The sequence below is a fragment of the Phlebotomus papatasi genome, chromosome 3, assembly GCF_024763615.1.
Source record: "Phlebotomus papatasi isolate M1 chromosome 3, Ppap_2.1, whole genome shotgun sequence".
Classification (NCBI taxonomy): Eukaryota; Metazoa; Arthropoda; class Insecta; order Diptera; family Psychodidae; genus Phlebotomus; species Phlebotomus papatasi.
The window spans coordinates 51,376,957-51,403,951 of record NC_077224.1 but is presented as its reverse complement, the minus strand read 5'-3'; the positions used below and the strand labels follow the sequence as shown (position 1 = coordinate 51,403,951).

At 33.9% G+C, this 26,995-nt stretch overlaps 3 protein-coding genes and 1 non-coding gene across 4 annotated transcripts in view; 3 read left to right on the top strand and 1 right to left on the bottom strand.

Annotated features, from left to right (window-relative positions):
• The window catches only part of LOC129807221 (uncharacterized), a 32,258-nt gene extending 21,149 nt beyond the window's left edge, over positions 1-11,109 (top strand). The window contains exons 3-6 of the mRNA XM_055856334.1: positions 1,894-1,986; positions 5,165-5,380; positions 5,496-5,603; positions 8,753-11,109. Coding sequence (XP_055712309.1) covers positions 1,894-1,986; positions 5,165-5,380; positions 5,496-5,603; positions 8,753-10,314 — 1,979 coding nt within the window. The 3' untranslated portion in view covers positions 10,315-11,109. The remainder of the gene's footprint in view (positions 1-1,893; positions 1,987-5,164; positions 5,381-5,495; positions 5,604-8,752) is intronic.
• Positions 11,110-17,356: 6,247 nt separating this feature from the next.
• Positions 17,357-18,319, bottom strand: LOC129806717 (chymotrypsin-2-like). The gene is made up of 2 exons (XM_055855489.1): positions 18,268-18,319; positions 17,357-18,117 (listed from the first exon to the last, which is right to left on the bottom strand). The coding sequence occupies exons 1-2, from the start codon at positions 18,317-18,319 to the stop codon at positions 17,357-17,359; spliced, it is 813 nt and encodes a 270-aa protein (XP_055711464.1).
• A 4,006-nt stretch (positions 18,320-22,325) lies between these two features.
• On the top strand, positions 22,326-23,792 carry LOC129807220 (uncharacterized). The gene is made up of 2 exons (XM_055856333.1): positions 22,326-22,426; positions 23,003-23,792. Exon 2 carries the CDS (start codon positions 23,026-23,028, stop codon positions 23,314-23,316), a length of 291 nt encoding a protein of 96 aa, XP_055712308.1. The 5' UTR covers positions 22,326-22,426; positions 23,003-23,025; the 3' UTR covers positions 23,317-23,792.
• Positions 23,793-26,288: 2,496 nt separating this feature from the next.
• On the top strand, positions 26,289-26,361 carry Trnas-aga (transfer RNA serine (anticodon AGA)). Its single transcript has one exon. It is a non-coding gene; the product is annotated as a tRNA-Ser (tRNA).
• Positions 26,362-26,995: the final 634 nt, after the last annotated feature.

Below are 26,995 nucleotides of genomic sequence, written 5' to 3'. Positions count from 1 at the left end.
CAGACTATTTCTGATAAATTATGTTACGCCGTTTGTCCATCTGTTCGTTTGTCCATCCAGCCGTTGACAGCTCTACAGGCCAAACGGTTAGAGATAGAGACTTGGGACTTACGGGTGACCCCCATAAGTCAGCTCAAGAAACATTAACATACAGTAAACTCTCTCAAATTCGGGCATTTGGACCGAAATGTCACCCGAATTTGAGAGAAATTCGGGCGATAAATTTTTTGAAATCCAACGATTTCTTGAAAATCCCTTAATAATGTAAAATTACATCAAAACTCAGACAAACAATAGCAAATTTGAGCATATTAGGCTCTTTTGATAATGATAATCAAACTTGAAAAATGTCAACAAATTTTTTTTGATTTTAACTGCCGTGCCGCCCAAATTAGAAAGTAGCCCGATCTTAAAAGAGCCGAATTAGCGAGAGTCTACTACTGTACCTCTCAGTTTTCCTACACCTCTCCCCTTCCCCTTCAAAACTATGAAAATTTTATCCATATGCGAAATCATTTCTAATTACGGTTATTAAAGTAAAAGGTTAAAAATGCTCTGGAGATCGTATTTTTAATCAAATTGTATTATATTCGGACTTTTTAGAAAAGTTTTGAAATGTCTGACAATTCTTAACCAATTCTAATTGGTTATGAACAGGTTATGATCCGATAAGTATTGTAGGCATTGTAGGTATTGTCTATCCGAAGATCAATTGTTTTACTCTTAAGATATTTTGAGCAATCTTTTGAGTTAAAGAATCGGTTTAAATCAGTTGAGACGCGGTCAAGGGTATAAATGATTTAAAAGTACTTTTCAGGATGGCATCTAAGTCACGAGTTCGAGCACTTCCCAAATCCTGGGACGCTTTGCTACCCCTTCGTTGAACAAATTTTATGGATATAGAAATAATATACATAAATCGATAAATTGGGTCGCGGTCAAAATGCAGAAATCAGAAATTCCAAATCGGTAACACTGTCACAGCTACTATCGCGATTTCCCCTGTATATATCATAGTCACTTTATCCATATCGTCCTTCCAAAATGAGGCATGTCTCATCACTGACTGCACTGCAGACGACTTAATATTTATATATTTCAAGAGAGAAGTTATTGAAAACGGGTTTCTAAGAAGAAAGGTAAGGTCGTCTAGTAAAATGGGGAAACCTAGACCATTGATTGATTCATTCACGTGTTATTTCTGGAGAAGCCAGAAAAAAACAGTCATTTGAGACTTAACGGACCAATTAAACCAAAAAAAACGTGCCTTTGACGCAAGATAATTTTTCTCGCGAAATGACTGTTACAAAATTACTTATTAACGCCAGTATTATAAAGTGCCGAAGATGCAGAAAAACACATGATGTCACTTGGGGAGGAATAATTGGCAATTTGTGTCGTGAAAAATTCTATGAAATAAGAGGAATCAGTGTCGTCTTTAAGATTTTGCATTGTAATTTTCATGTAGTCAATAATTTGTCAGTATATGGAGTCAATATCAGAGAAATCAGGAATTTCCTCTTGTACCCCAAGCCCACGAATGATTAATGAGTGATATGCAATTGAGTCAGATTTATTTGCCAATGTTGAATTGAGAAAAACAAGCCACAAGATGCACACGATGAGCAATGACAGAGAACTAGTTTAGAGTGTTGATGGTTTGAATGAACTTTCGTGGGCGGTAAATTACCTTTTAATGGGAAATTATGCGGTTGGATGTGTTATATTTTTAGCTTCAATGTTCAGTGGCATTGAATTAGATTTTAAATAACATCATAAAACACGATAAATTGAAGAACATGGCTCATTTGCTGGGTGAACATAAACAAAATTCCGCGACTTCCGCAATTACTCCACTTCTTCTCACAAATAACTTCTTCCTTATCCATTCAGGTCCACTTCATCAGAGACATGCACGTATGATAAGGGAGCAGGAGAATGAGCCAATTATCAATCTCCAAAATGGATCAGTCGAATATCAATACGGTAAGTTAATAAATAATATTTTTAATAATTTTTTTAACCGGGATTAGTTCCATGAAAGTAAAGCCCTTGCACTTCAAAATAATTTTGCAAACTCTATTTCCGGTGTTCTGCATTTTGAATTTTGTGGCCTATGCAAAGATTTCCAAATAGGGGAAAGTGGGGTACGTTTCAATTACGGCAGCTTTGAAATTGGGCTTTTTCTCCTATTTTTAAATGGAATGAAGCCTTATTAGGGTAAAGTAATATAATTTGGAATTAGTGTTACAAGTTGGACAATTCACCGGTACAAGTTGGAAATGGCTTTTTTCTTGATAAATACAGTACAAAATTTGTTTTTAAGCACAAGGAATCAAATTATGAAACTAAAGCATTAAAAATATACAAATAAAAATGAAGTACTAAATTTATCAAGACAAAAAGCCTTGTCCAAATTGTACCATTGTCCTACTTATACCACTGTCCAACTTATACCACTGTCCAACTTGTACCACTTTAACCTATATTGTAATTGAGTTCTGTTGTCGGGCTTGTGCTGAACATGGAAATCGAAATTATAACCATATCGAGCCTGACTGGGCATTAATGTTATCCTACTCCCGAATTTTACCACGAAAATTTGCCATATGACATTGTCCTACTGTTACAGAATTCAACATCAGGACACAGATTCGTGCCCAGCGGATCAAAATTATTCTGTAAAAATGCAATATTTCAAAAATAGGGGCTAAAATTTTAATTTAAGAGAGTTCATGATGATTTTTTCGAGGAGTCTCGGATCCTTTGGTACCATTTAACTCAGAAAAACGCGAATTTTAAACTTTTTAACTTAATAATAATCCACGTTCCCTTATTTCTAATTCAAAATGCTCTTAAATTCATTTCTTATAGGACATCTACAACATTATTTTTAATTTAAATTTAAAAGAGGATTCTGTATTTGACTTTATAATAATCAAAAGTATTATTTTGCAATAATTGCAAGATCATTAGCGTCAAAAGTTATATATTTTCCTTGATATTTTATTAGCGCAGATAGAAAATTTTTTAAAGAACTATTTATAAGAAAAATTTAGATTAAAAACCATATTTTTTTAAGTATTCTCCTTGTGGTTTAGTTTTCGATTTTATTATGTACGTTAACTTTACAATTATATATCTTAAAATTTCCTAATTCAATAATGAAAAAATATTTTGAGAAATTGCGATAATGAAAATTAGCAGTTCAAAGATTTTTTTTGAATAATTGGCTTTTTTATTTTAAGATTAAGCGCAAAATTCTTTTCCAGACATTAAACACTGTTAAATTAAAAAAAAACTTTTCAAATAATAAAAGATTGTAAGAGATACCGAAAACAGAATAAAATTGATGGTTTCTTGATGCAAGATTTAAAGTAAATAGGGTAAAGTGGTACAAGTTGGACAGTGGTACAAGTTGGACAATGGTACAAGTTGGACAGCGCTTTTTGTCTTGATAAATTTAGTACTTCATTTTTATTTGTATATTCTTAATGGTTTAGTTTTATAATTTGGTTCCTTGTGCTTCAAAACAAATTTTGTACTATATTTATCAAGAAAAAAGCCATGTCCAACTTGTACCGGCGAATTGTCCAACTTATAACACTAATTCCAAATTATACACTTTACCCTAATGTGTAAAATGCAAGATATTTAGGTTTTTTAAATTACGACAGTTGAATAAAAAAATATATATTTTGAGCTTAGAATTTCATTCCTGTTAGTTACATTTAAAAAAAAATTATAAGAACTTTCTTACAATAAGAAAATTTGACTGAAAATTCGAATTAAACTTTTCTTGATTTGAACTTTGCATTACCAATATTCAGATTAGAAAAATTTACAGAAATAATAAATAATTGAAATGGAAAAGGCTTATCAAAATATTTATCACTATGTAGTTTCGTGTAGTTAATTATTTGAAGTAATTGCTTTAATGGGTCCTGGTCAAAATCCGGAAAGCCAAAAACTCGAACTCCAAAATCCCGCAAAGGTCAAAATCCCGAAAGCTAAATCCCGAATGTGGTAAAATCTAAAAAGCTAAATTAGCTTTTCGGGATTTTGGCCTTTTCGGGAATATCCCAAATTTCGGCAAAATCCCGATAAGTCAAAATCCCAAATTTTCATTTTAGAGCAAATCCCAAATTTCGGCAAAATCCAAATAAATTGGTTTTTCGGGATTTTGGTTTTCAAGATTTTGGCTTTCTGGATTTTGGCTTTTCAGGATTTTGGCTTTTCAGGATTTTGGCTTTTCAGAATTTAGCTTTCGATATTTCGGCGTTCGGGATATGTCCAGCACCGGCTTTATTTGTTTTCAATAGTTAAAAGAATCTTTCTGAAAGTTTTTAGGATATTAGGAACGGAAATTAAAAGTTCAATTAATAAAAATACTAATAAATTAATTTCACATTGACCGTTTCTTTTAAACTTGTCCAAAACATACAAAACGGTTTAAATATATTTCTAAAAAAAAATATTTTTCGTAAATAAGAAGTTTTTCTAGAAAATAATCGAAAAAATTAAAATACGTAATTTTGCAATTCTATACAAACTGAACTTTGTGTGGGATCATTTTAACAAATAAGAGAAAAATATTTATTTGAAAGAATTTGTAAGACCAATATTAAAAAATATAATTTCTTAATCTAAAAATTTCTCAAAAACACAAGTTTAACCAAATCCTGTTTTTGTATAAGCATATTCATAAAGTTAGTCAATTTCTTTTTACAATTGATCTTTTGATCTTGTACATTACGAAAAGAAATATATTCAGAAGTTCAAAATTGTTCTTGAAAGCAAAAGGGTTTGATACATATAGGGTAGAATATCCTAATTTAGAACCGGTTTTAGGAATTCTTCTAAATTCCATGGGAATGCTGAATTTTTCTTCTAAAGACCGTACTAAATTTTACTGCTCGAACTCAAAGAGAGAGCTGTTGTATATTTATTTAATATTTCGCATTAAATATTATACAAGCTTATTATTTTATTCGTTACGCTTCAGATAATTAAAAAATCTATTTATCTTAAGTTTTTTTATTAAATACGTTCCCATTTGAAATAGATTCTGAATTAGGCTATTCTATTGCAAAAGAAAATTGGAAAATTGCCAATATAGAATAGATAGATCCTAGCATAATGCAATAACTTTTGCCTTTCTCAGTTGCGAAGGAGAGTGCAGAAAAGTGTCTTTTGGATGGAGTTCTGGTGCCAAAAAGTCATGCCACGTGCGATTCAAAACCCGGTTGTCGTGTGATTCAGAAGACCGGCGAATGTTGCCCAGAATTTCAGTGTCAATGCGAACGAGACGGTAAAATTTATGCCACCGGCGAGAAGCTCGTTGATCCAGAAACACCTTGTCGAGTATGCTACTGTCAAGGTATGTTGTTTTTATTGCATTGTGTTGGCTCAAGACAAAAAGAACCTCTAATTTGCAACCTCAATTGCCATGGTAATTCAAACATCTCAATCTCACTCGCTCACTTTCAATCCAGGTGGTGAATTTATTTGCAACAATGTTACTTGCTACATTAGAAATGACTGCGAACCAAAGTACATCGCTGGAAGATGTTGCCCGGAGTATGACAATTGTCCACCTCTTGGTAAGCTTTCATCTTATATTGTATATCACTATACATAATGCCAGACTCAAGAATCCATGAGAATCTTTGCTTAGGATGATATCGACGGCTCAGAATATTAAACGAATAAGTCGCGAATGACCAAACTTTGCAGGAGAGCGATTTAAAGCTGAGATTTTACGTGCTGGGTATAGAATTCTCAAGATTTGAAACCCCTATAACTTTAAAAATAATTAAGTTTCCGGGATAATATTCACAGGAAAGGTAGAGGGTGTCGAGGAATACCTGAAAAGCGGAAAAATAATTTTGCAAAAAATCGACTTATTCGATTTACATTCTGATAAGTCGGTATTAAGAAATTAAAGAAGTATTTTACCAGATGTAAGATAATGCCTGCAAAATTCTTCTCCTTCGCTAAAAAAGGATACAAAAAATTTAAACAGATAACTTAAGACTCTTATAAAAACGAAAGGTTCTTTTTGAATACAATTTAATATTGTGTTTAAAGTAGTTTAATTCCCCAAAGGTATCTTTAAATTCTGCATTTTTTTCTATTTTTTGTGTATTACTTTTATTCTTTCGTTTTTACTGGATCACCTAACAGTAGAGTTTAAATATTTAGGTCAAATGTTTTTATACTATTATACTTTTTATGTTCGATTTTTCATACAACTACCTGGAAAGCATGACGGATGCTAATTGTAAAGCTGTCTATTCATTCATTGAGCAAATAAAAATGATTTTTACATTCACAATATATTTTTGAAATAAAATCCAAATACTCAAATTAAATATTGAAACAAAAAATATTGTTTTTGTTTGAGGAAAAAACATCCTTTAACAGTTAAAGAATCAATCTTTTTCAGTAAATAATTTAATTTTTCTCATTAAAAAAACCATAAAGTGGATATAAATGTTTTTAAATCAAAGCAAAAATGCATAAATGGTTTATAATTTCTTCATTTATCCATTTATCTGAGGGCATTTTTGTCGATGGAAACTTTTGCCAAAGCTGAGCTTAATTTACTATGACTAAAGTTTTTAAAATACTGTTTTCACATTAAATATTTTGGAAAAACTTTAATTGTAAACGGAGAGATCCCACATGACAAATATACATATAACGGGGGTCCTCTTTCAGATCCCGAAAACCAAAATCCAAAAAATTAAAATCCCAAAAGCCAAAATCCCAAAAGTTAAAATCCTAAAAGTCAAAATCCCGCACGCCAAAATCCCGAACGCCAAAATACCGCAAGCTAAAATCCCGAAATCCGAAATACCGAAATCGAAAATCCTGAAAGCCAAAATCCCGAAAAGAAAAATCCTGTAAGCCAAAACCCAGACGCTAAATTTCCGAAAGCCAAAATCAAGAAAAGTATAATTCTGGGGCCAAAAACCAAAATCTCGAAAGCCAAAATCCCGGAAGCCAAAATCCTGAAAGACAATATCCCGAAAACCAAAATCTCGAAAGCCAAAATCCCGGAAGCCAAAATCCTGAAAGACAATATCCCGAAAGCCAAAATCCCGAAAGCCAAAATCCCGCACGCCAAAATCCCGAACGCCAAAATCCTGAAAGACAATATCCCGAAAGCCAAAATCCCGAAAGCCAAAATCCCGCACGCCAAAATCCCGAACGCCAAAATCCCGAATGCCAAAATCCCGAATGCCAAAATCCCGAAAGCCAAAATCCCGAAAGCCAAAAACCCAAGGTGCCTTCCAGGTTTTGGCTTTCGGGATTTTCGATTTTAAGATTTTGGGTTTATGTATTTTTTTCTTTCGGGATTTTGACTTTTCAAAATTTTAGCTTTTCGGTATTTTATGTGGCACCGATATGGATATTTTTTTAATATTTTGGAAGATTGATAAAAAAAAACATCACAAAAAATTGTTAATGAAAACTATTCTAATTTCTTTTGCAACTCTTTAAAAGATCAAGTTATGCCACTTAAAATGGGTTGATCTACTAAACATTTTTTCAAAAAAAAAACAATTTTATAAAATTTAAAATTAAAACTAGGCCAGAAAAAATTGAAAATCCAATGAATAAAGTTCCATAGTGAAAAGAACTTCCTAACTTTATGCTACTTCAGTTTATAAACCACAGAGAGACGTTCTATGCAATATTAAAATTTTATATGTAAGGGGGAAGGAGCTAGTGCTACATTGAGGAAGCAGAGCCTTAACTTAATATAATTTGAATCGACAAATAAATTAATTCTGGATTTGAATCAAATTATAACTAAGTCCAGGGTCTTTTAGAAATATACGAAAAGTAGCGTTTTCAATATAGCTTCACCTTTCCCTATCCATACTTGATTTTAAAAAATTTTACTAAAACATTTTAGTAAGTGGTACAGGCTCTTGACAGAAGGCCTAGAATATGTTAACGATGATACACGCTATGAACGCCAAATACCGATGAAAATGTCGAAGCGTTGAAGACATTTTTTTAATGGAAAATTGAGGAATCACTATTAAAGAAGTATTTGAGCTTTTGGGCATATCAGCTCGTTCATTCCATGCAATTCTTTTTGAATGTTTCTGACATGAAACGCGTGGTAGGGAAGTTTGTTCGGAGAACTACTGCATACATCCCAGTTTGTTCGTAAATTTGTGGTCAAAACCAAAGCTTTAATCATACCGCGACTATCGTTTTTACCAGAAAAGATCACATTTTGATACAATTAAGGAGCTAAAGACCCCATCGCCGGAAGAACTTGAAGCCATATTAAAAAGTGCATATCAGAAGGATTTCGAGAATTAGAAAAAGCCTAAGCACAAGTGCATTATATCTGACAGGGATTACTGTAAAGGGAACAAAATAGATTTTTATGAATAAATAAGCATTTTTCGAGGAAAATAAAAATTCACTTTACTTTTTGAACATACCTCGTATGAATATTTCATAGAAGATAAATTTTTATAATACTTGTGCAGAAATAGGGAAAAAATATGAAGTATTCGAAGCCAGAAGTACGTGCGAAGTCTTAAATCAGAAGTGAGCAAGAACTGTTTGAAATTGAACAAACGTCTACTTGGAAAAACGTATTCGATTTCAAACGGTTCTTGCTCACTCCTGCCTTAAATTCCCCTACCCGGCTTATTGATAGTCAAAGAAATTTGTTAAGAAAGAATAACAATTTCTTAACGAATTCTTTAAATCTTTGCAGAGAACGTTAAAGTTGGTCCAACTGAAATGCAATTGGTCACATCTCCTGTGGATACAGCAACCACCCAAACTCTGGACAATAAAGATGCAAGTACAACAGTACGCTCCACGATCCTCTATCCTCTGCCCAACAATAATCAACTTGGGATAAAAATCAAAGAAATCACCAAGGTGGAAGAGATTAGAATAACGAATCCGCCCAAGATTGATTCGCTTCCCACAGCTAAGACTCACATGAGCACAGACACCACAGCCGAGACACCTCGTTCCACAACTCCCGCAATTTTTCCAGTGGCGTCGACCGAGGGCAGCGGAGTGAACAAACTGGAGGATATTGAGATGGAGCAGGAAGAATCCACCAGGGATACGAACAAGAGTGTCCGACAGACTGTGACTGAGGAGAATCTTGTGGTGAAGGCACCAGAGGATGTCAATATGACTGAAATATCCACGACTGAAGATGACCTAGAGAATTTCCAGTCCAGTACTCAGCCGACTGATGCAAAATTGTATCCGGCTGTTGTGCAGATGGGAGATAGGGTGGTGATTGTGGATCACAATGGAAAGAACAAGCCCATTACAATTGTAGGAGTTGAGGGATTGCAATTGGGAGGAGAGGATCTCGATCACATTGAGATGTCCTCAACTGCAGGTACTCCAAGTACAAGTGATTGGTCTGTGGCTTCAGCGGATGATTCTACAAATGAAATTTTCGAGGTGGATTCATCCAGTGGGACAACAGAGATGCCGTATGTTGAGCAGGAACGCTACGAAGAGGAGCAGGATCATCAGGGTGCATCTAGCAGCAATGTATTCCTCATAGCTTCGACGCCGATTGTGGAGAGTTCAGGAGAACTTCTTGTGCTCAATGGAACGTTCAACGATGAGGAAAATGACACGCTCTACGACACAACAATCTACAGTCCGGATGGTGGTTCTAATGAGACGGAAACCTTCGATACAACTTATTTCCGGGATGAGGAATCTACGGAAAATGACACAACGGAGAACTGGCTCAATGCCAGGGGATTCTCGGCCACGAGTGAGGAAGACACGGTGAGTACTTCGCCGGCTTTTGAGGAGAGTGTCAGTCATCCGGACACATACATTGAGGAAGACGAACTGGCCAACCATGAACTCATTAATCCAGAATATCCTCCTCTGCCTGAGGATGTTAGTCTCTATGGCAGGGAACATGGATCAGCTCCCTTTGCTGATGACGAAATGGAACAATCCCGGACGCATCATGAGCCAATTGAAAAATCCCTAGATGTCTCGACTGAGAAGATTTCCATGGCTGTGGAAAAGTCAGAAAATGCCACGGCAGAGGATGAAAAAAATCCCGAGACTTCCTCTCAAAATCCTGATGAGAAAGTGATGATCATTGAAGAGGAAATGTCCTCACCAGAATCCCTTATGATACCCCCACATAATCCTAAAGACGATGCTGAGAGTCTCAAATACCAACAGATCCCAGTGGATACATCCCTACAAGTCGAGGACAATCGTTCCTCATCCTCTCCAGACTCCTCAGAGCCCAGAAGAGTTAAGAAATATTTGTAGTGAATTATCTCTCACAGAGAGATCCACAGAAAATCCCCTTTAGATTGTATTAATTTAATCTCCCAAGATTTTATTTAATTAATTATGATTTTTCTTTATTTTTCTTTGATAACAAAAACTGTTCCAATAGGAATTGAAAAAAAAGTTACAAGAAGAAAAAGAGAGAAAAGAACTTGAGAGTGCCAGATTATATTTGTAGTTGAAAAATTATTAATAATTTTTTCACTACAAATCTTTGTAATTGTAATCTATTGAATTTTTCTTAAGTATTACATTAAATTGTTGAGAGGAAGATCTATTTAAAAAAAACCTTAAGGTGGAAACACATTGACATAGAATTTTTATCATAGCGAAGTTCATTGGGCATACAGTAGACTCTTTCTCAATTGGGCATTTGGGGCAAAATGTCATCCGGTTTATCGATGGATTTGGGCGTCAAACCCCTTGTAAATTCCACAAAAAGCGCTCAATTATAAAGAATCACGATAAAATAGGAAGAATTACAGCGAATTTGAGCAAATTAGCTTCATAATTAAACGTGAAAATTGTCAACAAAATTTTTCGCCCCATTGAAAAAGATCCGATTGTGCGAGAGTGTACCGTAATCCTATTGAAGCTCTTATTGTGCTTAACCTAGTCACAGGACGACATGAAGTGGATAAATTTCTCGACAAAAAGCTAAATTAGCTTTGGCCAAGAAGAAATCTTAAAATATGGGGTTATGTTGTACCTAACCTTAACAAAGAAAAGGAATATTTTAGGTTATAAAAATTCTCCAAGCCTCAAGTAGAAAAATTTAGGCCTTTTTTTATTACAAATTGGGAAATTTCAGCACCACTAAATTTATTTCGCTCTTAATTCTGACAATTAAAAACGCTTTTTTAATTATAACCTTAAACAAAACGATATCCGCTTGATTAAAGAATTAATATTTACCCTTTGACAGTAAAAGACTTAAAAGGCTAATTTGTAATTTTCTAATACAGAATTTTGAATTTTTAAATGTGAAATCTGTCAAAAAAAATTAAAGTTAAAAGGCTATAAACCTACAATAACTAACCTGAAAAAAAATTTAGCTTTTGTTTAATTAAAAAAGCCTTAAACTTGTTTAAAATTGAACAAAATTCTTTGATCTGGTAAAATGATTTTGAACGAAACACTAAATTAAATAAACGAATGAATGGTAAAAATTGTAGCAAACAAGTAATTTTTAAGTCATTGCTTTCTAAAATATTATTTGATTTCGTCAATTTTTTGATTGAGGTTTCGTTAAAAATTAACCTCAATGTTAAATAAACGAATGATACCAACAGACTACGTAACCTAACTTTTATTTCTATTAAATTTTAATTCTTATTTGTTTAACATTTATTTGGTCACTGGTTTTATGATTCTTACAAAATTTTAATAACATTTTTTTAAAAAAAATTTCTTAAAGTCACACGATAAAGTCCGCACCCTATTTTTAACTAACTACTCCTTCAGAGTTAGCCCTAGAAAAAAAATGTAAAAATGCATTCTAAAGCATCAAACGTAAAACAAATTTGTTTTCTTTAAAATTCAAATATCTACAAGGGTTATTTTATTTACTTTTATTGGTTATTAATTTTTTTATTGTAATTTTTTAAGCTTTTATCAAACACTCAATGAGTTAAATTCCAGAGCACTCGCTCTATGATGCAAGTGTCCCGGGTTCGAATCCTTTTTAGGTCACCAGGAATTTTTCTGGCGTTAAAGGTGTTCGAATTGCATCCAGTGAGCTTCACTACACTTGATTCCACGGGCATGAGACTGGCAACCTAATCCCGTACAAGAAAAAATAATAATGCATGTCTAGAAATCCCCTTGTGGGAAGGCCTGTTCCTTCATGAAATGTTGTGCCACACTGGTAAAAAAACGAACAAATTGATCCAAATTTGATCCTTTTGCAAAGGATGGATCACATTTCAAACGTTGAATGCACATTTATCATAATAGAACATGTTAATTTGATCCATCTTTTATAAAAGGATCAAATTTGGATCAGTTTAATCCTTTTATTTTTACCAGTGCAGTGTAGCATTATTGTTATTATTATTATTATTATTATTATTATTCTTATCAAACATATATCAAAATAAAAAGTCTGAGTTTAAAATAGATTAGGGCGACTGTACCAAATTTCGTTCTGCTTGCAATTTCGCCCACTTATTTGGTTCCTCAAATCTTCTTGAATTTTTAATTTTTGTTTATACTCTTAGATTATATACAATATATTGCCACAGCAAGTTGACTGAATGTTAAATAGCTCAATGACCAAGGCCTCTACACACTGGGGAGGATTTTTTTTGTAAAAAATGCTTTTTCTAAAAAAGCTTTCCTCTATCATTGTAAGTAAAAACGTCAAATTTTTTTAAAGGGGATTTTTAACGAAAACTGCTTTCGATGTGTAAATGGGGTCTACACTCTAGGAGCAATTTTGGTCAGTAATTTTCTGACAATTTTGGCATTTCTCCCTACAATGACAGGAAATATTTTCTTTAAAAAAGTATTTTTTTAAAGGCTCAGTATGCAGGGACCTTAAGACAAAAATTACTAAGCCACGATTATTTGAATTTCAAACACCTCTTTCATCACCCCTTGGCTATCATGAACATAGAGCTCCTACAACACAGAAATTCTGTGTCAATGTGTTTCCATTAAAACGAAATTATTCGTAAAATGTGAATTTTGAACAACGAAAATTTGAAATTTCGAAATTTTATTAAAAATTTTCAACGATTACAGATATTTGCAATAAGGATTATCGCATTTTTGACAAAATTTTTATTTTTTTGTATTATCAATCCTTCTGAATTCATTAATAATGAAAAAAAATGTTTATATCGAAATTTGCTGAGGTTTATTAAAAAAAAAGATCTTTAATAAAAAGTAATTTAAAAAATTTATACACAGAAGAAAATATTTCGTAAAATTGTTCGTAAATGTTTGTGAATTCTTATTGGGGATTTAGGAAATACTCGAACAATCATATGATCCACAGAAAATTCGTAAAAGTTTGACTTTTCACATTGACGAGCATTTTTTTACAAACATTTGTTCGTACATTTTTGTTTATCTGACAAAACGTTACGAACAATTGACAATTTTTTACGAACATTTTTTGTGCGTTTACGCACATTTATAAACAATGTTTGTAAAAGAATAAAAATGCTCGTTATCATATACGAACAACATTGATGAAAAACCAACAATTACAAACTTTTTAGTGGGTTTTACTATTTACGAGCATTTTATAAATCCGCACTCGGAATTGACAAACATTTACGAACAATTTTAAGAAATATCATTTTCTCTGTTTAAAAACTCAACAAACCTCAACAAATTCCATTACAAATATTTCTTCCCAAAACAAACACACTTCCTCCGACAAAGAATAAACAAGATTAATTAATTAGATTAACAAACAATTAATCTACGTCAAAGAGTCATTAAGGTCTCAAAGAGAAGGATCTACAGCAAAATTATGACTAAGTATTGCACATTAAAAAAAAAACTTCAAAACATTATCATCTAAAATGAAAATGGCGATTGCGTTTCGTATTGAAAGAAGAAAGAAAATTATTTATAACATTTTATTGCAATTTTGCGATGAAAATAAAAAAATAAAAAGAGAGCATTCCTTAGAGAGAAAGAAAAAAAGTAAAATAAAAACATTCCAATGTGATGTGCATTTAAATTTAATTTCCTCATTTTATGCATTTTTTTTAGTGCGTATTACTTTTATTAGGACAATATGGAGAAAAAATAGACAAAACTATTATTTTTTAATTTGCAGTAAATTATTATACAATTTATTTAAGATGATTCAAGTCATTAAATTGTAATTTAATGAAATTTCTAGTAAGAGATAGGAGTCCTTTTTTCTAATGTACATTCATAAAATATAAACTATCTTAGACAAAAGAAGTGAATATTAAAATCGTATAAAAGTAGATTAACGTGTTCTTTCATTCTTCCTCATTTCCAATCTTTCCTTCGGCGTCTCCATCAAATGTGTGCAAATATTGTGTAACATTGCTATTTGAATATTGTAATTCAACATTCATCTTCCTCCAAAGCTCACGGACCGGAGAAAGTGTTGTAATAATCTGTGGGAAAATCATTCGCATTGCTCCACATCTCAATTTACGGTGAGAGAAGATGTTCTCTTCGGATGGCAAATTTCCTCTCGTTGATCACGTGTTTCCACTGGCCAGAAGCATTAAATTGCCGCGGAGAGACAAGGTGTGTAGGAAATTCTCATGAAGAAATGGAAATTTCATGGTAGCATCGGAGATGGTAAAAATGTGGAACAGGCGAGTTGTTAATTCACTAGCATAATTTATAGTTTTCAATAGCAATAGCAAATAAGGTAGAGTTACCAAAATTGGCAAGTAGCCGCGCCACTTTCTCCTCACGCAAAAAAATAAAATAATTTTGTTGTTATTGGTCAGCTCAAAAGCTCTCGTAATTCAAGAGAAGTGCTTAAGTTTATCAAATAATTAAAAATAATCAACAAATAAGGGAAAGTACTCTCTCTTCGAACGTTCAAGCCTTCGAATAATGTGAATTTTCTTTTATTTTTTTCTAAGAGACTTGCGTATTTCTATTAAATTAATTAAATTATCAGTTATTGATTAATATGTAATAATTATGTGTAACTCTTAGGAAAATAAAATAAAATTCACACTTCGAAGGCATGAACGTTCGAATGAAGTGTACTTTCTTCTATTACATTTTTCACGAGTTTTCAGAAAGAATTTTGTAAAAGAACATTGTTCTCTATTATTGGAAGGAAAATGTACTTTTCGAAACTTTTTCTGCGTTTGGGAAGAAAAAATTCTTCATTGGTGCAGAAGAAAGAGTCAGAAAAGGCGAACTGGAGGTAAGTATGACGAATGCATTAGGGTAAATGTTCTAATTCAAAACCATTTTCAGACGCTTTAACTTTGACAGAAGATTCAACACATTAAATTCATATTTTTTCTGAAATTAGATAAATTAGCTCCTTGACTCTTCTAGAATGTTACAGTTTAGTGAAAATTCTTTAGATAAGGGAAGATCACCCCGGATCGGAATGTTAAAAGACATGCTAGATGTTTAGTTGAAAATATAAGCCTCAAAATACTATTTGGTATTTTTGTGCATGCTAATTGGTATATTAGTGATCCATTTAACTATATCTGTGCATTTTAATTTTTAATTTTTACAATAAATTAATAAAAATTAGGTGTAATTGCAAATTTGCAATCTGTACCTCGGATCGTCATGAATTCAATCAGGTGTTTCATGGAAATTTGATTTTATAAATTAAATCAGAGCTAATGCAGTGCATTCTTGTAAGAATTAATTGGTAAAAAGTAGCTAATAATTTTTAAAAATTCATTTGATTTGGAGCAACAATACGGGAATAACGTGACGATCCGAGGAATACTGCCGATCGCTGATACTCTTCCCATATAATTTGAAAATTTTTAAATACAAGAAAAATACGCTAACGTAAAATGCTTCTATTGGAAACATATTAATCGAAATGGAGACAAGGGAAAGTTTCTAATTGGAGACAAACAGTGTAAGTGAAACCGCAACGAAAGGCTTCTAAAACCTTGTTGAGTTGCTCCTGAGTGCAAGATTTGTTCTTATTCCTGGTCTTTTCTCCTTTCTCATCTAAAACAATAAGAAAATCTCTCCAAAAAAAATCATATTTCCGGGGTTTCCTATTGAAGCATTTGCAGACACTTCACAAAAACCGTTTTTGTTCACGAAATAATTAATTATTTCATTTGAAAACTTTACGTACTTTTAACAATAAAGATTAACACTTAATTTAACTAAAATTAGCCAGAAATATGACATAAATGTTAAACAAAACGAAAATACAACAGTCACCTCATTGTGTTTTTCATTGGAAAACATGGTCGATCTATGAAAAATTCGATGGTGAAAAGGTATACTTATAATTTTTCTGAGAAATTAACAAATTAAAATTTGTGAATATGAATGGATTTCGCTTTATTTGGAGCAAGATTAACTAAATAATGAAACTGTGGTATAGAAAATATTTAAATATAATAATTTAGTACTGTATTTATCGTGAAAACAATGACGTTTCCATTTGGAATAGAGAAAAATTTCCATTTAGAGCAGGTTTCGAATTAGCTTAATTTACCATACATTAAATATAATCACTTTCCTTCACAATTTTTTTTCACTTTTTACTGCTCGATCTTAAAGAGGGAACAGTACGAGGGCAGTCCCAGAAGTTCCTGGCCTCGGAGCGAAAACAAAAAATATTTTGAACTTTATTTTTTATTTTTCAACATAAGTTTAAGTTTAAGTTTATTGAAAAACCACGAAATAGGCTACAATCCTCTTACAACATAGTCTCCTTGTAGGTCGACACACTTTTCTCAGTGATGCTGGATAGCCTCTATACCCATCTTGCAGTATGTTCTGTCCAGGTCGTCGAAATAGACGTCAACTGCAAACTCGACCTCAGTATTGTTGGAAAATCTTTGTCCGCCCTGCCATTTTTTCATTCATTTTTTCGAACTTCAATTCATCGATTTTGGCCATTGCGGAATAATTCAATTTTATTCTTCATTTATGGACAAAACCCCATTCTCGGCAACCTTAAAATATATGCGAAGATTTTTGAAATCTTCTAGTCCTGGGGTGGAATGATAACTTTTCGATACTATCGAATCGATAGTATCGATTAATCTATATCCGTCAGATAAAGTGAATGTCAACCTTTTACGGATTGTTGGGTCAGTCATTGCGACATCCTTAAAATAATGAGACTGTTGATAAACATTTAAATTAGCTACAGGAAGTTAAGCTATCGTTTAAATTTTTCAGAATCGACAGTCGATAGTATCGAAAATAAGTTATCATTGTCACCCCTGTTCTGGAAAATTGTGATAACATGGTTGGGAAATTATTACCAATTTATAAATAGTTCATTTATTTTTTTAAATAAATCGATATTGAATACATAAAACTTCCAAAAATAAAACGACTAGAATTGTGCCAAGATCCAAGTTCTGTGGGACGACACTCTGTCGTATCCATCTGGAAAGCCTCTTGCACAGGGAATTCCCCAGGAAACAATGCCAATAGCTGTGTTGCCTAGAGCCAAAGGTCCTCCAGAATCAGTTGAGCAAACTCCCTGTCCTACAACTCCTCCGGCACAGATCTTATGATCAAAGACTAGACTTCCGCTGGCTCCCAGAGCAGTTCGGCAAGCTGCATTGGTTAATGTTTGCACGTGCAAGAACTGAAGGTTGGCAGCCATGCTTCCAGGAGAGGAAGTTAGGCCCCATCCGGAAACCACAGCGGTCAATCCGCCTCCGATGTGGTTAGATCCCAGAGGAATGGGTTGGATTAGGTTGGTAAAGGCAATAGTATTGCTTGTCTGTACAACTGAGACGTCCCAGGCAATTGTGGCAGCATTGTAGTCTGGGTGATTAACGATGCGGGAGAGGGAGAAGGTTGTTCCTCCGGTGGTTCTGGAATGAGCACCTAGAACAACGATTGTGTTGCCTGTTGTGCGTCCAACAGTGCAATGGGCAGCAGAAACGACCCAACGATTGTTGGCCACGAATCCTCCGCAGAAATGGCCGTTTGCAGATGTTCTCAAACCAGCTTGGTAGGGAAACTGTCCAGGAGATGCTGTACTACCACCCACAATTCGACTTTCAAAGTCTTCAGTAATTTCTGCTCCATTTTGCAGATCTTGCACAGCACTGATGAAATCATGTGGAGTTGGGAGATCTAGAACTGCAATGATTAAAGAAAATTATTGGTAAACGATATTTGTGGAGCTCAGAGGTAAAATGACACATATCCTATGGCTAAAGCATAGGATATGTGTCATTTTGCCTCTGTGCTCCACATTTAAAATCTAGGGCGGTGTTCTAACGGTCTTACCTCTTCCAAGAGCCACGGAAGCTAGGCAAAGTACAAGCACGATTCTGATCATTTCGATTAAAATCTTTTAATTGAATACTTCTCACTGAAACTTCTCTTCCAAGTGTACCTATTCTCACTTTTTGCACTATATTTATACCAATTTCTTATCACAGTTTCTTCCAATCACACTGGACTTTCCATTTTTTGATCTGCAGGTTATCAAATTTTCCGTTAGAAGGTTTTCCCAAATAATTTGGTAAACTCCCGCCAAAAATTTTGCAGATTTTGATTCTTTAATTTTATTTATGGATTTTCTATGGTATTTTTTACCAATCGCATAACTTATACCGAAAATGCGGTGCAGTAATGTTTTAAAAATTATTTGCTAATTCGTAAACACAATTTTCTTTTAATAATATTATTTACGATTAAATTAGTAATATGACTAGGAAAAGCTTATCGATTTAACTAAAATTCTTGTGTAACTAAATTAATAAATTAAATCGTATTTTTCAAACTTTTATAATTATACAAGTATAATAATAATAATAATAATAATAGTATAACTTGTACTTTCAAGCTCAACCAAATCATAGTTTTCGATTGAACTAAAGTATTTTAAATGTTATTATTATTTATAATATTATATTATAATGAATAAATTTAGGGATAAGATACAGAATAACATTTTTTAAATGCCGATTATGAGTCAAATTGATTTATCGCAAAAATCATAAAGATTTTTCCTTATCATCAATTTAGAAACAATCGTGGTAATTCCTTAAATTTTATCTTAAAAGCCAGATTATGAATGAACAATCATTCACTAATTCGTGATTGTGATTTGTGTAACTGGAATTTCCTTCAATATTTCCAGTTTTTCTGGAATTTCTCTTTCTATTTTGAGCAAATGATTTTACAAATTATTTGCCTATTATCAAAATTATTAGAATGACTTTACATCGTGAGTGTAGATTGCTAAACAAACTTAATCTTTCAGAAGTCAAATCACCGAAATTTGCTAAAAGACTTTACTATCGAAGACAAAAGTTTAAGCGCATTTCGCAATCACATTGTTGTCCTTTTTTTTCAAATAACTTTTTATTTACCTAAATTTTTTGTACTTACCCATCAATCATTATTCCAAAATTAACTGACAGTTAAAGAAGTTCCCATCCCAACCAGGATCAGAACATTGCCATCGTCGAATTGATTAAGAAGCTTTAAGAAACAACAATTTCATCTTTGACTGGCTTGATGATGGATTGCTTTTGCATAGTAATGACCCTCAAAAGTGACTTAATGTTTTGCAATACTGTATAAAAAAATTAAATATAATATTTCATGATCTAATTTCTATATGATCTTTAACCTTTTTTCCTCAAAAGCTTTATTTTGGAGCCATTAAATAAGCCTTATAAGGATTTTTTGAGAAAAGCACAAATATTTTTTAGAGTCTTTTTTAAAAGAGGATATATTTTTGTACCGGCCACTTTAGCCAGTTGCAAAAGCCACTTTTTAATTTAAGTAAATCAAGGTGCATTATAATGGCTTTCTGGTTGTGTGAGACCGATTTGCATGATCACTTCTGATTTGTTTTAATTATTATTATTATTATTATATTTTTTGAGCTAGTGCTCTTGAAAGCATATTTCAGAGATACTGAACTTAAAGAATTTCAAATTTGAGTAATAGCGGCCACCGCGGTCTTAGCGTTGGTGACCAACCTCCAGAGTGAAAACAGTGGAAAACTCTTTCTCATGTTGTACCAGGTTCTAGGAGAAAAGGGGAAGGAGCAGGCACGAACAAAAAGGACGTAAGGAATAAACGGACATAAATAATATTGATTGGGGTAAAGGGGGAGACGAGTGTAACGCAGTCTCCCACCGTAAATCAGCAACACCTGTGATTTTTCTGTGTCAAAGCAAGTCCCAGGCTAGGATGATTAACTAACGAATGGAGCACTTTAATTCATAAATGGTATATTTTTCTTAATTTCTTTATAATTTTTAAGCTTTAGACCCCACAAAAATAAATATAACACGAAATGGTAGCCACATATACAGAGAATATATTTTTATTGAATTTAAAATTTTACTGGTGCTACAGATAGAAAATCTTTCAGAAAAAATTCAAAAAATTGCGAATTTTACGTCTTTTTCATAAAGGTTTTAGAAACTATTATCCTCGTGCAATCATTATAAATTTTGTGCTAAGAACTTAACATTAAATTCTCTTTCATTTGGTAAAAGTTTTAAAATGATTGAATTTGGTTTTATGGTTTTATACCAAAACTAAAAAACCACTTAAGAAAAAATATACCACATTTTTGTACGGAAATGTATGACAATCTGCGTAGAAGTGGAAATTACAGCAGTTGCTATTCAAAGTTGTAGTCAGGTCATTAATGTAAATGGGCCTAGTACTGACCTTATAAGAGGTACAAGTACTTTAGTGATTGATACATGCCTGTTGAATGGATGAAAAATCAAAGAATTGAAATGTTAAAGGCCTCAGAAACATCAGAAATGACATTTAATGTACTCCAGTTAATGTGAGAAGCATCAAGGAATAATGCATCCCAATTAGTTTTATTAAGTTGTTATATATTATAGTTTTATTTTATCAATTATATTACCAATGTAGACAATTTTAAACCAAAACTCTGCACATTTAGAGAAAATAAAATGAATAAAAAAATACATTTTTCTTTACAAAATGGCTACCAAATATGGCGTAGGCCGTACGACCAGTGACTACACTACATGCCCGTGCTTCAACCTGCTTTAAAATTCAGAAATTGGGAAATTATCTCAAGTTCACTACCAAGAACAAGCTCAATTTGACCAAAAATCCACTTTTAGCAAGATCTGCAGTCTGTACATTTGCCTAACATGCAAAACCTATCAAAACCGCTAATCTAACTAACAATTTCAGGACAAATCGATAAGCCGATTCTACTATTCGACTTATACGGGTTTCAGACCTAAGCCTTAGCCATATGGCTTAATTTATTTAGTTTCTGATCAGTAAAGAATTTTTGGAAAATTTGGACTTAAGATTGGATTTATTAAGGACAAAGATCCTAAACCTCTAGTCTAAAGACCACTTAAAAAACCTTAAGTAAGAAAACTTTTTCTGGGCACTGCACTGTAATAAATGATTAGTTCAATTCTTTTATCATTCTTAGCCGCTTTTTCTGCACTGAAAAAGTGCTATATTCACAGGAAACAGACTAGGCTTTTACTTTTTTCATCGATTTTCAAAGAAGCAATGGAGAAGTCAATATGACACCTTCAAAAGCAATTGAGCGGGCAAATGCTTTTTGCTTTTTGTTCAAGGTATTTATATTTGGCCAATTTTACTAAAATATCATTTTCTTTTTAAATAATATTGTCTCAGAGAACGGAAAAAACATTAAATTGATGCAAAATTTTGTTTGATGCCGCATTTTTTTTGAATGTTTTTTCCACATGTAAAAAAGCAATGAAGGCGTAAAAAAGCAATGACCATGTAGAAAAGCCCAGTCTGTTCGCTGTGATTAAGTCTCTTTAGCTTCTATAATTAAGCTTCTTCCCCCAAAAGCGCGAATTTTAAAGAAAGACCGAGAACTTTTCGCATGACCCATCAACATTCAAATCATGCTGAAAAGCCAAGAAACGCAACAAAATGCCACCAAAAATGCAAAAACGATCAATTTGTCAACCAATATATTTCGTATACACGATTGCTTTTTAATATAGAGAGTTTGGAAGCTGGGAGATTGGTTCACTGACCAATTAACATGTCAACTTCCTTCAATTATCATCCTAATCTTCCCGCCAGAGAGTTTCACCTTCTTTTCTCCGTTATTTCAAGGTCTCATGGTTTCAATATAGCCGTTTCAGATGCTACATTTGTGAGATCATAGACGACAGATTGGATTCCCTCTCAAAATGTTCTTTCAAGAGACGACAAAACAGCCCGCGATCGCTTACTCTCCCGCCCAAAGAAAGTGCAAAGTGGGAGATATTTCTTGAATTTCTTGTTCCTGACTCTCGGGACGTGTGATGATCACGAAAAGATCATCTCGGCAGTGGGGAATTGCCTAGGTGCTTGGTATATAAGAAGCAGCCCAGAGGCCGCCGCTAGCATTCCTATACGAGCACTTCCACTGGATAAATCATTTCGTGATCAGGTGAGTTTTTAGCAGTGATCTGCCTCTTTTCCTCTCACGGATCCACTTGAGATCAGCAAAAGTGCTAATTGTGCAGTATTTGTGTTAGTTTTTTTCTTTTCAACAAAATCTATTTGTGTAAGCCAGAGAGAATCCGGGTTAAGGAACGAATTGTGATCTTAGTTCTTGCTTGAAATCTTTGCATCGGGAGTTTTTTTAGTGCAATAATCAATAAATTTGCAAAATATTGCTCAAAAAATGCAAATTTTAGTAAAGAAATAATTTAAAAAATAATTTAAAAAATACCAAGGACAGTGACAAAATGCAAAATTGATATCTTTTGAAATATTAAAAGATTGCATACTCTTATGATTTCAGAGAGTCGTAAATCAGATTGCGTATAGCAAAATCAATCGCGAAAATATTCAGAAATAGCGCAATAATTCAATGGAGAGTGTATTGATTGACAAAAATGGCTATAAAGTGGGAATTATGAGAAAAAATCGCGATTTATAGCCAATAAATGCGATTTCTTTGAGTAATTTAGCTTCTTAAATTTTGTCCTAATCCGTTTCGTGCGGGATTCTTTTCTTCCAGGACATCTTGGAAGAGAATTTAAAATGAAAGTGTTTGTCAGTGCTCTGTTGATCAGCTGCTTGGTGGCTCTGAGTCTGGCCAGGCCACAGGAAGGTGCCCAGTTCACAGATGAAGCCATCCGACAGGCCCAACAGTCCTACCTCATTCCCCAGGATGCTAAAATCCAAAAAGTGGAACGAGGTATCGAACTGGCTTCTTACGAATCCATCCCAGCTCGCCAGAAGATCGATCTCCAAGCAATTCTTGGTGATCAAGTACCACTAGACGTGATCGCTAGGCTTCAGCCTCAAGTAGACAATATTGGATACGAATGAACTGACACCACTCCTTCCTAGCTCATATCCTCATCCTTTGTCCCGTCACCATCCCTTCCGAGTAGGTATTGAGCAAAGGACACCAGAGGCATAATCCTCTCTCTCTCTCTCTATTGCCCACAAAACAGGGGAATTTCCAAATGTTGCATCCAGAGAAACTCTTCTGCATTCTTCCATATCAAGTGCCAGAAGCAATAGAATTCAGTGTGACAGTGTTTCTTGTACAGCTCAAAGCAGTGTTAAAAGTGCAAACACATTGATCGTCAGAACGATAAAATGGTTTTGCCCGTTTTGTCCCAAACTTTCTATCCACATCTATTTTGTTTTTCTTAAGTGATATTGCAAGTTTTTCAAAATGTATTTTAAATTAAAAAAAGTGGTAACATTCCTTATAAACTCTAGTGAATAAAAACGTAAATGTCGCTTTATGCTCTTATTGTATCGAATCGAAAGGTGAATTACACAAAAGTCCTTGAACATAACAGTCTATGATTTTTTTTCTAAATTCAAGACGTTCAGTAAGCCAAAACACTGTTATTGCTCAGAACGTTCTGAATTTGTAGGTTAGAAATATTGCAAAATGTATAATCAAGAACAGACTGCGCTTGCCGTTGAACAATATTGGTTTCACATATCTTAGAAACACAGTCAACTTCATGGGGAACTAGTTCAGTAACATCGGTAGCTGTTCTTTGAAAACAGTCCGACCTAGGGGCCCTAGGACTTTTGTTAGAAAGATGTAAATAACCTTATGCATTTGACTTTTGTTCAGTTTAACTCTAACATTAGAGTAGTAACACTCTAGTAACAGTAATACGGGTTCATTATACATTTGATGCAGTGTGCACGACCTACAGTAGACTCTCTCTCAATCGACTCTTTTTCAATAGGGCGCAAAAATTTGTCGTCAATTTTCACGTTTGATTTTAAAGCAAATTTGTTCAAATTTGCTGTAGTTCCCCTTGTTTTATCGTGATTCCTTATAATTGAGAGCTTTTTGTGGAATTCACAATGACCCTGATGTCCAAATCTCTTGATAATTTAGATGACATTTTGCCCCATATGCCCGATTGAGAGACTCTACTGTACAATATTAGTTTCACATATCTTCGAAACACAATCAACATCATGGAGAACTAGTTCAGTAACATCCATAGCGGTTCTTTGAATAACAGTCCGACCTAGGGGCCCTAGGACTTTTGTTACAAAAATGTAAAGAACCTTATGCGTTTGACTTTTATTCGGTTAAACTCTAACATTAGAGTAGTAACACTCTAGTAACAGTGATACGGGTTCATCATACATTTGATGCAGTGTGTACGACCTATTCGGAAACTGTGTTCCCATTCAACGGTCGAAGACACCATAAATGGATTCGGAGATTTGTTTTGAATTACACAGGGCTCTTCGATATTTGATTTTCCGATAATCGGATGAGAGCGGTGAATTACAGAGAAAGTCAAAAATCCCCGAAAATGACAGATAAAAACCCATACGATATTTATCTGTCATTTTCGGTCCCAATCAATCGAATATCGGAGAGTCCAGTGTATTCTTGTTATGGATTTTCCAGGAACTCTACGTTTTTATAGAAATGCTTCTCTGCTATCTTTACTAAGTTTTGTAACGATCATTGGCAGTCCTTGACCCTAGGCGTGGTACAACCTACAACTGATGTATCCTTCGAAACAGGACCTTTACGTAGATTCAATATTCGATACTTTTATCCATTTATCTATGAGATCTTCAACTACTCAAACGAAACTCCTCGATTTTCGTCACGTCGAAAGATTTACCCATGAACGGATATTAAACATTATATAGTTCTTTTTGTATAACAAGCTCTGGCGTGCTTTAGAACGTGAACTTAGGGTTCAAAAGCTAGTTTACTAAACGAAAGCAGAAGACGGTTGGAAATTTCAGTTCTCTATTTTCCCTCTTTTAGTTTGTAGTAAGTCTCTCTTTCTCAGAAACTTCCTCCAAGTGATAAGTCCAGTGGAACAGCAATTGAATACTCAAGTATATTGGATACCAAAAGTGTTTTTTTTTGTCTCCTTCGAAGTACAACCACTGCTCTCGGAAGAAGTCACTGGAAACTGAAGTACTTACGCTAGTTTCGGATGCCCTTTTATACTAAAATTCCCGATGAGATGACACTATTCCCTAACCTGTGGACAGATCATGTGCTAGTCTTATCTCTATTTTTTTGTAGGTGTACCTTGACTGCAGCTACAGCTGTGTAGTTCGCCTTATCAGTTATTTTTTACTTACCCCATGCTTTCGCATTATCTATACCTGCAGCTGCGTTTCTAGGTCAGGCATAAATCATCTCTGAGATCAACGATTTTGTTCAATCTCTCCAAATGAGAGTCTCCAGTAAATTCTTTTCTTTAGTCGAGATTTTCTCCCCAATTTAATGCACAAGTGCTGCACAGCTTTTCAGAGAGTGATCCATAAAAATGGGTCACTATAAGTTGATTTTAACGCAGTTACTGGTCTCACGGTACTAGTCGTACTAGTATTTGAGAACAAGGCGTAACAGGAGTAATCAGTTTATGCTAAAAATAGTTCGATTTACGATTGTTCTAAAGAATATAGGGATTTTCTTAGTTCCCAATGGGTTCCCAAATATTCTTCGTGAGTCTAGAGTTATGGGTACCAAAGTGTATCGTTGGTTCCAAAGTGTACTTACCTGCTAATTAAGAGTTTCTGCAGTTTCCAATGAGTTCCTAAAAAATCATAGGGCTTAGGCTTCTCGAGTTATCAAATCTGTTAGGTTCGAATTTCTCAGAACATGTTATCCCTAGTTTGAGAACCATCAATACCCAGAAACGCTACACTATCGGTTCCATTATACTCGGTCCTGTAACCCTTATAAATTCCTGATATTAACACTGGAACGAGTCGAAAACGAGTTGAAATGCACGTTGGCAATTAATTGATATCAGTAGCAAAAGACAGTCAGAGCCAGTGTCTTCATAGCTCAGTTGGTAGAGCATTCGCCTAGATTGCGAAAGGCCCCCAGTTCAAGCCTGGGTGGAGGCAGGAATTTTTTCCTGTCTCTATTTGGGTTAAATTGTGGGTTGGGAGTCACTTGTTCTGATTGTCGCTCTCTGTGCATAAACACAAAAACTTCTTGGGATTACGTACCAAGCAAACATAAATCTGTTCAATCACTTTCATGATATTAACACTCAACAGGTAATGGCCCTCTGTTTCGGGAATGCCAAGCTCAGCATCCGTACTTGAGCCTTCCCTGACATACTGACTCCATCACAAATGGTGCCAGAGTGTCATACCACTCACCCTGAAGCAGGTCAGGGACGTAAAGTAGAGTTTGCAGTAGGAAGGCCGCCAACGGCACAATCCTATAATCTCTAAATACAATGTCACGCTTAGGAACTAATTTTCTATCATTTTTGACAGGTCCTTTTTCTGAAAACTGTCAAATAATAGAGCAACTCCTGTGAGCACATTATGTTTTGAGCCCTCTAGCGACAAATTTGCAAACTGAGAAGCAAACTTTAATTTCCTGAAAATCAAAATCACTGCACTTTTCTATTTTAGGTGTAATGCTTTAATATTTCAATATTCGTCTTCTTCTTCTTCTTTGAAAAAGTGTAACACCCGTCATTGTCACTGAACTGTCAAATCTGATACACAAATTGAAATTGACAAA